General features: G+C 44.0%; 1 protein-coding gene across 1 annotated transcript in view; it reads left to right on the forward strand.

Annotated features, from left to right (window-relative positions):
- The window catches only part of RGL1 (ral guanine nucleotide dissociation stimulator like 1), an 83684-nt gene extending 70458 nt beyond the window's left edge, over window positions 1-13226 (forward strand). The window contains 8 exon segments of the mRNA XM_030032672.2: window positions 738-824; window positions 1991-2023; window positions 3553-3674; window positions 4544-4633; window positions 6688-6874; window positions 8850-9104; window positions 10384-10498; window positions 11146-13226. Coding sequence (XP_029888532.1) covers window positions 738-824; window positions 1991-2023; window positions 3553-3674; window positions 4544-4633; window positions 6688-6874; window positions 8850-9104; window positions 10384-10498; window positions 11146-11333 — 1077 coding nt within the window. The 3' untranslated portion in view covers window positions 11334-13226.
- Window positions 13227-15298: the final 2072 nt, after the last annotated feature.

Here is a 15298-nt window from a genome sequence, read left to right on the forward strand (position 1 = left end):
GGTGAAAATGGCTTTTGTCTCAAAGTTGGCAAAGATTTAAAAGGACAGGGGGAGAGAAATCTGGGATAGGGAGGCAAAAGTGGTGAATATGATTTTTTGTTTGTCTATTTGTTTGAGTGGAAAAAATAGGGATCCTTTTGGATGGTAGAAACAAGCATTTCCTTCACAAGTGTAGAAGCAGCCTGAACTCTACAACTGCTAGGAGTCTCGGAAGTTTAAAATTTTAATAATTACTATTAAAATACAATTAATGGCTAGGGAAGATGGTCAGTTCTTGGAGGAAAAAAACTGTGACTTGATTTGACTTGACTGTCGTGGTATAAGAACATCATTAAGTAAAAATCCAGTGGAATGAAGCAGGGAGAAACTGCTTACACAGGACCATTCCCCAGCTTTCTCTTGTAGCAAGTAACTGAGGGACCCTGTCCCTGGTGCTCAATGCTTCTTCCACAAGCAGGGTTTCCTGGTGACCCACAGTTAGAAATCAGTGTATGGTGGCAATATTGTAATATAAAACAACTTGGCAGTATCTGTGAGAGCATCCTGCTCTCATTAGGATTTGATTTAAATTCTAGATTAGATACTGAGGATGATGTAATGAAAGAAAACAATTTATAAGACCGCTGTTTGGTTAAGCAGACTACTTTTATTTCATTTTCTTATACAGGAGTATTCTAGCATTCTAATTATTACCATTTCTCAGTCAATTAATCCAACATTGCTCTGATCATTTGCAGGGAGTAATGCAAGGCACAGTACCCTATCTTGGTACCTTCCTCACTGATCTCATCATGCTTGACACAGCCCTTCAGGACTATATTGAGGTAATTGGGGGCAATTTTTTGAATCCAAAATAGCCTTCCTGCCCTCCCAGCACTGAGTGTGTCTGTTTCTGTATCTTCTACTGGGTTCTTGTGCAGTTCTTAAAAATGGAGGAATCTGTTTTCAAAAAAAAAGGAAGCAATATGCAGTTTTATTAGCAACAAGAATCTTGTGTGAATTTGAGTGCAGTTATCTCAAGGGACAAGCTTAGCATTGTATTTTGTCTTGTTTCCTTAGGTTAGAAAATGTGAAGACAGTAGGCTTTCCATTATTCTCTTTTATTTTTCTGAAAACATTTTAGGTGTAAAGATTTCTGTGACTAATTGATAAAATACACAGAATCACAAATTCAGCTCTTCAGACTGATCACTGAAGTGCTTCAGTATTGACTCGGACGCATCTGAGCCCTAAAGTAATTAAAGATTGGGTTTTTTCATTTCTCTTTAGCTGAACAAGCAGGGGGAACCAATCTAGCATAGGAAGGGAAAAAGGATTGCAAGAGAGTCTGGTTGTTTAACAGAGACTGAGGATGGGGCCAATTGCTTTTCAAACACCTTTGAAAATTGGCCCTATTAATGGAGACTCTTGAGGAGCCATGTTGCAGGTGCTCAGCCTTTGTTGTGCCGGTGTTGATATTTATGATAAGAATGGGCAAAAACACTTCTCCCTGGGCTGGTAATAGTTGCTGGTTTGTTTGGTGATTGTTTGTTTTGCAAAACTGTACTAAAGCAGGCATGTGTAAGGTTGCTATATATCCATTTTCTTTTTGGCAGTTTCCCTTCTGTCCATGCTTTATGTTCAGTTGATGAACACACTCACTGGGAACACTGCTAAACTCACAGCACAGGCAAAAGCCAAGTTTGTTTCTTGCATGCAAAATCCTCCTAGCATTCTTCAGATCTGATCTCGACACAGCTTTTATGAGCATTCTTGTACTGGGCTTCTCTTCTTGGGCAGATTGCCATTTAGGCCATGAAGACAGATATCCTTTGGAGACTCGGATGAGTACTGTGGGTTATACCAGATCTGGAATCAGGTATTTTTAGAAGGTCCTTGCTCAGGGCAGGTTTGTGCTTTACATTAGCCTTTGCTACTTCATCCTGTTTGTGATTAAATTCAACTGAGCATGTGCTCTTCTACTCTGATCCCTTCTCTTTCCTTCCAACAGGGTGGCCTGATAAATTTTGAGAAGAGGCGAAGGGTAAGTTGAATGTTCTGTGATATTTTTTGTTTGTTTGTTTGTTTTTTGTTTAGTTTACCGATGCCCTCTTCTAGAGCATTCTATTGGTGAGGCTATTTGTCTTTGCCTAGGCATATACAACAGCCGCTAATTTTAATGCAGGTTTGTGAGGAAAATATAGATCCCAGAAATGCTGTGAGCCTCTGCCAAACTGTGAGGGGTGGTGCAGGAAGAGAACCTACTTTTTAGATACGTGCAGTAGGGGAAGAGGAGCTGCAGGCGACTTACTTCCATGGGATTTACATCTGGGGCATGCACACTCCCTGCATTTGGTGTTCATGGGAATACGTTACATGTGTATGTCCTGTGTGTTGAATCAGATCTAGTGGCATGAGACTTGCTTTCCAGAAGATACAGTTTGTAAGTATCTTCCTTCTGCTGCAGTAAACTGTTTGTAGATAAAAGGCTGCAGAGAGCAAACTAGGTACATGGGACTGAGAAATAAATGCTATCAGGCTTTCCTTTCAGCCTGATCCTTGTTGGTCAGAGATAAGTAATGCTATGTAGGAGTAAAGGTACTAGGGTTACATCTGTCTGAATGAAGTTGTGCCAAATCTCCGTTCTGGGGTCTGAAAGCAGACTTGGATTTGGCTGTGATGGAGCCATTCCCTTCCCCCAACTGCTCCCAGCTCTACAAACCATTTCTTGGACTTGCCTTATATGTATAACTACACAGCTCAGGATACTAATAATGCGACAAACGAGCTTCTCCGAAGCCATCAGTCCAGCTTCATACAAACCAGTGGCAAAGCTGTCCTCTGAACCACGCTCAGTACTCAGCTCCATTCCTGCATCCTGATTCTATAACCTGCTCTAACACAAGGGCTTTTTAAGAATTATTTTGGCAAAGTGTTTATGCAAGTGGAGTTACAGAAGAGCAGCACATTTTAGTCACATGTATTAAGGGTAGTGTTTTGTGTTCCTCTGGTGCAAGTGTGAGTGCACAATGTGCAAAGCTGGGGAGGATCAGACTTTGCTTTCATCACAGGCACCCCTAATTATTACCCTTGCTTGCTGCATGAGAACCACCTAAAGTACAAAGCATGATTTCTCTCTTGGAGCTGGTCTGGCCAGTGCAGGGGTGAGCGGGTAGGATGATCTGAAGAACTTAGGATCCTTTGCTACCCTTGTTCCTAGAGGAACAAGCAGCAGCGCTGCCGTTTGGTGGGGTTTGCATGGGCAGTACACTTCAGTTAGTACTTGAGAAAAGGTCTGTGGTGAAGTATGATTCCTTGTGTTTGTCTTCTAATTTGTGCGTGTCTGATGAAATGTTGACATTTCAATGCACATTACAGATGCTGGGGGAAAAGAAAAAAAAAGACTTCATTGTTTGAAGAACTAGCTCTTGAAATAGTAACTCAACTGAAACTGAACTTCAGGTCAAACTAAGTTTGTCTTGGATCTGTTGTTGCATGTGTTTAGTATACGAATGAGTGTGTCTTTATCTTGTTTTCTAATTAAAATTCCTATTTGATTTTTAATTTTCTTAGGAATTTGAAGTAATTGCCCAAATTAAGCTCTTGCAATCTGCATGTAACAGCTATTGCATGACACCAGACCAAAAATTCATCCAGTGGTTCAGGAGACAGCAGCATTTAACTGACGAGGAGAGGTAGGTTCTCAGTCCAGCTGGCGAAGCAGGCTTTTCTTACCCTGCACACCCACCAGCAGGTAGGTTATGCCAGCCTTCAGCTATCCTCTTACAGGAGCTTACATATACTGCTGCTCGAGGAGCGTGGAAATACATCTGCCTTCTGCTAAACAGCTGTAGAAAACCTGTTGAACACTGAGCAGGGTTTAGTTTTGAGACTGGAGATCAGGCTTCTGACTTTGAAATATGATAGTTTGTTGTGTCTGGGCTGTCTGTATGCCCAGACACACACTCTGGTCAGTCCTAAGGGATGTCAAGATGCAGTCACTGAGCATTCAGCTGGTGGATGCGGGCAGCAGGTAGCCAAGGCAACGCCGAGCTCACTGAGCACTCACCAGATGAATGTCTCCCGGGCGTTTGGGGTGGGTTTTGCAGCCCTGCTGAGCTCTGTGCTACTGCACATGCTGCTAGACCAACCCAAGACAATTTATATACAGCATTTTAATATCTCCACTAGGTATTTGAATATCACTCTGCTGCACGAAGAGTGCAAGCATAGATACATACTGCGTTGTACTTAGTTGCAGTAAAAAAAAAAAAGTCAGCTTATCCAAAACTATTATGTTAAGTATTTTCTTGATTTATTTTTTAAATAAAATGATGAATGTCATCCAAAAAAGCACTAGTTTTTAAAACTATTATGAAGAAGTGAAATATCCTCTTCACCATGGTAAAATGTAGACAGAGCTATGTTCCTCTTTGTGAGGTTGCAGCCTTCTGTGAAGTGGGAATAACTGAAGGTTTCTCAAATTTCTTGAATATTGCTACTTTGAGATACATAACTAATAGTATTGTCTGTAAAAATTAACCCAGTGGCCTCTCTTCTGCAGTTACAGCCTTTCACGTGAGGTCGAAGCAGCTGCTGACACTAGCACCACGTCGCCAAAATCTCGGAAAAGCATGGTGAAGAGGTTCAGCCTGTAAGTACGATGGGGCAAAGGGCATTTGGTGTGTTAATATGGACCTGAAAAAAATCAAACAAGTAGTACTCATTTCACCAGCTGAAAAACCTGGCTGGGGATCCAGACCACTGCTTTACTTTAAGTAGACACCATCAGCTAGAAATGCATACTTCTGTCTGAAGCTGTTCCTTTCTATTGTTATAAGTAATCATGAGTATTATTAATGATGAAAGAGATTAGAAACAAACAAGCCTTCCTAAGGTGTCAGAAAAAGGAACAATTTTAGTGCTGGATTATAAATTCAGTATCTATTGTGTAATAACTTCCCTGAATGCAGTAGCAAAACAGAGTAAATGAGGATAAAGTCTGGCCTATTATTAGTCTAACTTGCTATACACATGCAAAAATTCCTTGCAGGATTTTAATATGAAAATTAAGGTTAGCAAAAAGGCATTTGGTAATAGAAGCAGTCTGCCTAACTGCCTTCAAGTTAGAGAATGAAAAAAATCATGGGGATGTGGTCCAATTTAGTCTAATACTGCAAAGATTCAAACAGGAGGTGGGTGGAGAACAGGGGCGTGCAGCTAAGCAGACATAGGAAACAACAGACTAGCAGGAATTCAGGGAAACCTGCAGGGAATGAAAGCAGAGATCAAGGACTGAAGTAAAAATAACTGAAAGGTGAGAAATTTGAACCTGATGTGAGAGGAGATATGAAGGGACTCCCGCATACCAGTGGCATGATCAAGATGAGGGGGAAAATGATGAATTTAACAGCACTATCAGCTCTTAACTCTCCTTTCCTGCTTGGCTCTTGTACCTAGTTTCCTCAGAACAGGCAGTAGCCATTCACTTCATGTCAGCGCTATTGCAGGTTAGGGTCTGAAAGAAGAATAGGCGTTTTCCATCTAGAGTTTTGAGTCCTGATACACAAAAAAAATCCAGGCAACTGTTTGGAAAGTGTTTCAATTAGTCCATCTGAGTTGGTGGTGATATGTTATGAGAATGTGAGCTTTGAAGATGACAGTGCCTGAACTGTCGGTGGCCTCTCATTTGTGTCTCCCTTGGCGCGTGCCTAAGCTGTGCATAAGAATCGTCAAGGCGGAGCATAGGCTTTATTCTCTCATTTCTGACTGTGTTTCAGTGCCGTAGTATTGTAATTTACTGTACTGAGTTTGTTTCCACTGTGCAGTCTTTGTCTAAACAATTGTTTCATCTGCATTCTTAATGTGTTTTGCAAATTAATACTGTCGAAAAGACTGGCATAATTCATTCCGGCAACAGTGAGTGACACCTCTCTAAATTGTTTTAAATCATTAACTGCATGCTGACATAGCATATAATTCACCTTCCTTCTCTACTTTATGTATTATACAAGTTTGTTTCCTTTGACACTCCTTTCAATTTACTTGACCTGCATTTAGAAATGAGTCTCAGAGAGGGAGAGCCTATAATTTACACTTTCTTGTCATCTCCTCATTGTGTACATCTCCATTCAGACTCTTAGTAAGGGCACCTTTATTGACTGAAAGAATTTGCAGAGGGGATGAATTTGCCTTTTGAAGACCTTTGCCTGGTGTATGGCCATGCGTTACCTTTCATGCACTGTTTCACTTACTCATGGCAAGTAAGTAGGTCTTGAGCTGCCTTGTGTCAGAGGGACCAGGGAGTGACAGCAGCATGCAGGAGCATGTAAGGTGGAGCCAGCTGCCATGCCTCTAACTTGGCCTTTGTCCCTTGGTTTGTAAATGCATGAGGTTTACGATCAATCATTTCCTAGCAAGTGAGTCTGAAAATTTAAAGACTGAGGAGGAGTCGAGTCTCGTTTGTGATACTTCAGCATTAGCTCCGATTTTGGCCTGGCAGCTGGTGGGTATGCTAGGTCAAGAAGGTATTGTGTTAGTGTGTAACAAACTCTTGACAAACCGTATAAACAACATAGAGGAAATGAAATCAATAGGCCACTCAAGATAGGAAAACAAAACAATACGTAAGATTTTTGAACCAAGTGACAGCTTTGCCCAGCTCGGGTCTGCTTTCACTTACTGGCTTTTATGCTTTTTCTATACTAGCCTGTTTCTAGGCTCTGAGGTGATCGCCCATAGCACACCCATCAAAGAGCAACCCAAATCTACTCCAGGTGGGAGCTCTGGTGAAAGCACGGACTCAGCCAGCGTTTCATCATGCGAGTTTAATCACTCTGAATCTGAAGATGCCTGCATCACTCCCACAGGCACTCCTGATGAGCCTCAGAAAAAGGTATGGTCTGGGCCTTGTTGCCAGAATACATAGCTTGTGAGACACTGTTGACACTACAGGCAGGCCCTAGACGCTTGCCCAAGCCTGTTGGTCTTGCCTAGAGCACTGCTTTTAGCGGAATGGAGAGACTCTAGAAATAAATGTGTAAAAATGGAAGCAATCCAGTCAGGATTTTTGCACAATCCCTTCTATGTTGCTGAGATACAAGTCAGACTGAAGTTCTCCTTCCCTGAAACCACATTTTCTTGCAGTGCCTGGCAGTGCTTTTGGTTTAGGTGAGGCCCTGGAGAAGCACAAGGTTAATTTTTTCAGTCCCTCATTGTGCTTTTTGAGAGGGATGGGGCAGGCTAGCAGCATTTCTACCTTCAAGCCTGTGAGAAATGGGGTGAAGAGCCTGAGCAGCACGCTCGCTCATGGCACATGGCAGCACTATGTTAGTGGTGACACAGACAAGAGGATTTATAAGCCCCCACAAACAAAAACAAATGGAACAGAAGACAGGATCAGCTGAAGAGGAGCAAGATCAATAGCTAGTCATTTCCTCCTTGAATGTGTCAGGTTTGATGAGTTATTCTGCTGTTAGCAGCCTGCTGTTGTGTCCATCATGCTCAATCTGCTGTAGCTGGAAAAGGAAGTTTGACTTTAGCAGCTGTGTGCTCACCAAGGAAAGCCCAGCTGCAGTAAAGCTGTGCCTGCACTCCGGCGAAAGGTGTTTTCTGGGTGGGAAAGTATGTGTGCATTACTAACAGCCTAATCCTGGGGAAGGCAGAGCAGCTGCAGTTGACCAAGTGATAGGCAGGGAAGGTCAGAGCTCGCCAGCCCCATGGGTTTGAGCTCCCATGAGCTCCCTGCTGCTAGCATGAACACCTTGCCTTGGCTCAGTCGAATTCCAGTGGGAAGTCAGTGTGCGGTGCAGTGCAGTGCAGTGCAGTGCTGCTGCTCCCCCCCCCCGCCCGCCCCCGCACACCAGCTCACTCTTAGCACGCGCAGCCAGTGTCTCACACAAAGGCACTGAACTGACGTGCCAGGAAATCCCTTGTTTGCAGAGAAGGCAAAGTCCTATGCCCCACATGCTGGCAGCTGGGACACCCCACGGCAAAATGAATGTAAGGCTGAAGTTGAGAGTGTTCATGCTGAGAGCAGACGAGCCGGGCTTGTGTCGTTACCATCCAGAGAGACAAGCTATACGGGCAGGAAACCAGCAGAAGGGATGTCTTTCCTACAGACTCTTCCATTTTGAACTAAATTGCCTTAACTGTACTGTTGAAGGCCTTCTCAGGGATGTTTTGCTGAAGAGTGTCATATTGGGGTTTAGCTTGTGGGTATTTTAAATTCAATTGTACTACATGTTCTTAAACCAAATGAAGCATGAGGTCCCAGACATGGGCATCCATAAATCATTTAAACGATTTAGCTGGAGCAGTTGCTACAGTGGTTTTGATAAGCTAGTTGGAGAAGGAAGATCCTCTTGGCAGTTTTTGAGCAAGGCAGATGAAGTGAAAGGCAAAACCCTGAGCAGCAGAAAAAGGAAGGGGGCAGTTTCCAACGAGGAAAGACCACTCAAGGAGAAGTGGCAGACTGGGAAGCGTGTGTGTATTCTCACTCATGTAAAGGCTCCGACCTGGAGCAGGAGCAGCGGTGCCCACCATGCCCTCTGCTCTTTCCCAGCCAGTCCCACTCCCTGGCCGGTTGCCCACAACCGGATTCTTTCTCTTTGTTGTATCTGCTGCCACCTCCTGGCCTGCTCTAACTGAGAGGCAAGATAAAGCAACACTCACTGAATTGGAATTAAGTTTCAACTGAAGTTCACTTTTTTCTGGAGGCAAGGAATACCATGCCAGCCTGCTGGACAGAGTGTAGATGACTGAGGTTTTATATATGCCTTCTGCTTTCTCAAGTTCTTCCTCCAGAATGACATGCGCAGACATACAAAATGTCCTGTTTATGACTGTTTTTCTTTCTTTCTGTTGTGTAGGTCCCTGAATCCTCCTCCTTCTCTTCCTCCTCCTCCTCCTCCTCCCCCACCCATTCCACGGACACATCTTCCTCGGGGGTGTCATCTTTAATCTCATCCACTCCCTTGCCGTCCTCCAATGACAAGTGCTCTGTCTCCATGACACCCATTACCTCAAAAGTACTGCCTCCTGTTTACAACCAGCAGAATAAAGATATGTGCATCATCCGGATCAGCATAGAAGACAGCAATGGCAACATGTACAAGAGCATCCTAGTGAGTGGTGTGGAACAGCAAAATGCTGTTATCGTTGGTCGTGTTTTCATCCTGGGTGACTTAAACAAATGGTGCTTTTAGTTTTGAAAACACCTACTCACTGAGCAGACTAATCAAGCCTGGCTTGAAAGGGAAAATGACAAATGTTACAATTCAAAATATGTGGAACATGGTATGAATGAGAGGTTTGAAAATAGCATCTTTGTGGGAGTTTTGGGTCTTGAAATTAAAGCTTGTGTTTTATCAAAAAGTCAAAGTGAAAGCATTCTGATCAAGTGCAGGCTTTGCTGCTCCTGCCCTTCTGCTAGTGCTAGCTGCTTCTTCTCTAGCTTGGAATTTGTGCACGAGTTTTGACACAAGATACCACGTGCCAAGTTTTTCCTGGAGAAGCTTCCTCCACAAGCTGGTTTCTAGAAACAGGGAGCTGTATGCGAGGAAGCTGACAAGCCCTTTCATTATGCAGCATCTCTGTGGCGAAGGTTGCCTGACCAGCAACAGCCAGCGTTCAGGTGTTTCCCACGACTCTGGTTCCAGGGGAGGGATTCCGACAGTGCCGGGCCCATCACAGAGGGAACGCAGGACCTGTGCTAGACCATGGGTGACGTGAATCGCCTGCACGCAGTCTCTACAGATACCTGACAGAGACTCAGCTGCTGAGCAAATGCTTCGGGTCCCTCAGGGCCTGGGGGGGAACAAACACACGGCGGGGGTAGGTCTTAGCACGTTTAGCTACCTTATGATTTTAATGCTCTGACTCTCCCCAAATCGCAAAGAGCCATTCCCCCTTCCTTTTGACTGCGTAAGGCTCTAGAGGGAGCCCTGTGTCTGCTCCGGATGCACAGCACTTCCACAGCAGACAGTAAACCCAGTTACAAGGCCAAAAATCTTTGCAGGATGTCAAAGTATTTAGCACAGGAGACTGCAGATTAATTGAGGCCTGCAAACAACAGATGGGGCAGCTATTTATGCGGACTTTTATGGCTAGTGAGAACAACACCTCACCTCTCAAAGTGTTTGCTCAGGAGAGCAGACACTGTGATTTACTGCTGTCTCTTCTAGTACAGTATCGGTCGTCTTGAACTAAAAAAACACCACCACCAAATGTCACAAATACCATGCTTCAGTATCTAGCAGTACCTACTACTTTGTTACTGACCCATCCTATTTTTTCAGTTTTCTGAAATTTTTTCCAAGACCTGCAGAAAGGCAGGCCTTTGCTAATTATTAAATCATATAGAGTGCATAAGCATAATCTCTCATTGCAACTCTATCTTTCCAGCTAACTAGCCAAGACAAAACTCCTGCTGTCATCCAGAGAGCTATGTTGAAGCACAACCTGGAATCTGACCCAGCTGAGGATTATGAGCTTGTACAGGTCATCTCTGAGGACAAAGGTAGGGAAGCTTGAAAAGTTCTGCTGGATTTTGAAGGAAAGAGTAAAATGTGAAGCAACGTTAGAAATGCCATGGACATGTTGTCACAGCTGCCAGTGAGAGTAACCCCCCTCGATCACTGGTGTCCAGGGATGATTTATCATGGCCTGTCAGCACATCGCTTTACACAGGCAGAGTTCACTCACGGGTTGCCAGGTACGCCTTCGTATGCGCACTGTGACTGCAGAGCTATCGACTGAAGAGCAGCTGCTCTCCCTCCCTGAGCACAGTCTGCCACAGGGACCGGGTGGCAGGGTACGACTTCCCCACGGATCCAGGCAGGCCTGGATGCTACCACTGTCACTGGGCTGTGCAAACAGAGCTTTCGGCACAGCCTCCTCTGGGAGAGGCTGCCAGGGCCTCTGCCAGGCTGGACGTGGTCTGGGTTTGGCCTCCATCTCCTCTCCTCTGCGACCCTGCTCCCCCTTTTTTGTGGGACAGCTTCAGGTGGGCACCGGCTGAAGCGGCACAGCGGAACAAGGAAAGGGGCCCAGCACTGCCCGGCTGCGTACGTGCAGCCTGTTCACCCAGTACCTCTTCTCTCCTGGCTTTCCTTCTGCTACGTGCGATACTGCCAATTAATGCTTGCTCTGGTCCCTCTTTTGCAGAGCTGGTGATCCCAGGCAACGCCAACGTGTTCTACGCCATGAACAGCCATGTGAACTTCGATTTCATCCTGCGGAAAAAAGCTTCGGTCAACGGGCAGGTGAAAATGAGGGGCCGTTGCAGTCTGACACTCCCTAGAACTGCCAAACGGGGGTGCCGGAGCAACAGGCCCAGCAAAATTACAGTGTGAGGGAGACAACATACCAGGGAGAACTGGCTGAGAACTGTACCTTTGCTACCATCCAGTATTACAGAATCCCAGTAGATGAATGTGTCAGTATTCAACTTGGAAAATATTTGAGGCTGAAATGCAAAGTGAACATTTGATTGACCTACAGCCAGTGATGTTTCTCCTTGCCCTTGCAGCTGTATATGGACAGACAGACACGGATTTACGGGACAGTACAGACTGGAATTTTTTTTTTGTTTTGCACATTAGCCTAGGAAGGCAAGAGCCCCAGTTAGAGGGGAAAACGGGACTGCAACATTTGTCTTAAGAACACCACACAAGCCAACTCTTTTTGTGAGAAAACATTTTCCTTTGTGCCAGTGTTATACAGAAGAAGGTCTAAATTTATTTTTATAAAACTGGAGAAGAAAAGTCTCAATACAATTCTGCCTGAACCAAGGAGGACATCCCAGCCAGCCTCCAGCTGACTGACAGGAACACTGGTTTGCAGAAGGTGTGGGTGAGCCAAGTGCCACTAGCAATCGCTGCCTCCAGGAGGCATTTGCATTCACGAAGAAGCAGGGTGGGTACGTCCCCAAAACACTCATCGCTGGAGACAGCAGAAACTGCAAGTGTGTGTGTTGCTTTCACACAGCTGGCAAACTTCTTTTTTGCACTTCTTCCACGTCAGAAAATTATCTATTTTGGACTTTTTTTTTTTCCAAAGAACTTTAAAAGAATGGACTGCACTTGCTTTTGGATGAATGTCATGGTTTGTTCATGAACAAGGCAAACAAACACTACTTGTCTGGATTTAGGTCTTGTCTTAATGCCACTACAGGGTGGTTTTCCTTTTACTTTGCTAACCCATTGAACAGAAATCGATGCCTTTTGCATGTACTCTGAAATGACTGATGTACCTCTTTGTAATATGTGCAATCACTCTTCAAGAGCAAAACTTTTAACTCACGTTTTCATTGATGAGGGGCAACTACATGACCTTTTATTTTAAAAGTGGGCATTGAGAGGAGATAGCCAGGTTTTAAGCATTACCCCAAACAACCAGAGTTTTTATATACCTGTAGCATTATTATGCATTACCTACAGCCACCTCCCTTGCTCTTTATACACATCTATTAAATGAATTTCCTGACATGGTACATCCTTTCAGCTGGACTAAAGAATTCAGCTGGAATAAAGAATTTAATCAGCTGTTCTCTATGAAACTTTAAATAACATACTTCTTGAGTCTCTTCCCAGAACACAGGTTTCATTGAAAGGATAGTTAGAGGTTTTATTTTAAAAAGCCATAAATGAGACATTGGATTGTAAGCAGCCCTAACTGAACAGGCTGTCTTTGAGATACATTAGTATTACTTAAAATAAATACTGAATTTTATACATGCCTGGGCCTTTTTTCCCCACCAGTTCTGTAGCACTACTTTTCAAAACTTGGCTCAGAGTACATTAATGATGGGTGATAAACTCACGCTGCAAACAATGTTGGGTTGTACTATGTTTTACACTATGTGAAGAGTTATCACTTCTGTTTACAAGTAGCACCATGCAGGTCCTAGTCTGAATAGTTTAAGAATTCCAATTGTATTTCTGTTGAGAAGGTGAAGACAGTGAGTTTGTAACTGAGCCTTAACCTTTGCCCAGAGTTAGGGCAAGATTACAGCAGAAGTTAGTTCAGTTTTCTTTGCATTTCAGTGTAAGCATGCATTGATGTCTGGAGGGTATTGTTTGTGAAGTATAGTATTGCTCACTTCGAGGTTGTATGTCTGTATTAAGCTGAAAGGTGAATGTTCTTGATTTTAAAATTACACCCTCCAAAAGGTTATATATGAAAAAGATTTTTTTAATTGCTTACCTGTAATCTTTATACAAGTACATAAACTTTTTTTCCACTAATATTTGCCTGGAGTTAATATGTTTTCTTCTCTTGGCCTTTATTACTGCATGTCAGTTGTGGTTTTTTTACACCTCCCACCTCTTCACTTACCTCACTGTTATTCTCTTCAGCCCCATCACTTTTACTGTTTTAACTGTTATCAACTTCTTCCAGCTCCCACAACTCATCTTCCCTGCCACCCAGAGAACTTGAAACATCCCATTTTAGGTGTAACCCTTCAGCTACACCCTTCCGCGAGCACTGTCTTACTCTTCAACATCACATCCAGTAACAGTTTTGTACTGTTTGTAATACTGTCAGCATTACATTTCAGAAGACACTTCAGCACTGGGGGAGACTCCTAAAACCGCCAGAAGTCACACTGTGAGTCCCTGAAGTGTGGCAGTTGCCTTTGTCACTAAAAGGCCTCTCATGTTACAATAGCAAAGGCAAAAGAAAAAGTACCCTGAATTTAAGCTTGCTTTTCTTCTACTTAAACTACCTAGGGAGACAAAACACAACAACAGACCCTTACTCGATTTCCTTCAGGATAAATACAATCTATTTGTGAACTAGGAATTTCCTATTGCCATATTGAGAGTACAACAGCACTTTTCCTTTCTTATACAAAAGCAGAGTTGTTTGTTAGGTTACAAGCAGTCTTATTTTTAGAGCCTACCACCACAACCTTTCTTGTGAAAAAGCTGCTTTTTCAGCTGTCTTGCTACTTATACTTTGTAAAACCTGCTCCTAGCTTCCACAGGTCTGTCACCATACTTACTGGGGTAGGCACTGGTGGGTGTTTCTTCCATCAGCTGGGGGCTCTTGGGGCTTAGCTCAGATGCTCCACAGCAGAACAAAAACCCTCTACCAAAAGCTGGGGGGGGGGGGGCAGGGAGTGGGAGGAGGAAAAAAAAAAAAGGGGGAAAAAAAGTAAAAGCCCTTCATGATTCCTGAAGCAGCCTGGCAAATTTGTACTTATCACTTGCTAAGTTCTGCTGACAGAAACTCATTTCCAAGATGTATGACCAAATGCAGGACCCCAGCGCAAGGCACCTCCACCTTTGGGCTGTGGGTGCTAAACCTGCCGCAGGCTCAGAGGGAACGCCCCTTCTGTGCACAAGCTGCACCACAGCCTGGGACGGCACAGTCCCTGCCCTGTGCCCCGCAAAAATGGCCCTCTCAGCAAGAGCCAGGTTCAAGCTGGTGCTCCTACTTGAAGCCCATTAGATGAGTCAAAAAAAGTAAGTACATGGAAAGTGGAAAAATAGCAGAAAAACACAGAAGTGTTTCAACTGGCTCCTACCTTTCCAAAACACAGTTAATTCTGAGTAGGGCAAAGCCTGGGCAACACCTGCCAAGGAACTGAAAACACAGACAGGGAAAAACAGCACTTGTCATAGCAGGTAGAACCACTGGCCATCCACCAGGTCTTGCATATGTAAATAAATAGACAATGGTGTATGTATATACACACACACATATATAGGTAAAAGAACAATGAGCTAGGTTGAGGCCATGTCTGCTCTGAAATGGACACGTTCATTTTACTCATTTCATTATTATTCTTAATTTGTCTCCCCACCCACCCCAAAACCACCATCAAGCCCCTTATACCACTCACTTCCAGAGTGAACTAGAAGAAAAAAACAAACACACACATACATACAAAAAAAAGAAAACCCAGCCCTGTTGCCAAGATGCTTTTAATAAACTGCTACTGCTCTACTTAAGGAAATCAAAGTTAAATAAAACTCAGCCTCCCTGAGCATCCAAACCAACTCCAACGACAGCATCATTGCCTGAGAGGGCCGTGCAAGCCAGCTCCATCCCACACGAGGCGACCGGGCTGACACGCCCGTACTGCAGCTTTACCTGTCTGTCAGTGCCGGCCGCATCCAGCCTTGTGCCCCTGCCCTCACCACATCTGCAGGACTTGCTGCAAGGCCAGGGTAGCCCAGTTGCTGCAATACAAAGGCTGTGCAGCTGATGCAGAGAGCTTTTTTTCTTTTTATCGTTTCAACAAGCTACATTAGAGTTAAAACAGCAGGGGGACTCAAATCCCATTTTTTAAAAAAACCATTATATGTTT

Source organism: Aquila chrysaetos, chromosome 12, assembly GCF_900496995.4.
Source record: "Aquila chrysaetos chrysaetos chromosome 12, bAquChr1.4, whole genome shotgun sequence".
In the NCBI taxonomy this organism is placed as follows: Eukaryota; Metazoa; Chordata; class Aves; order Accipitriformes; family Accipitridae; genus Aquila; species Aquila chrysaetos.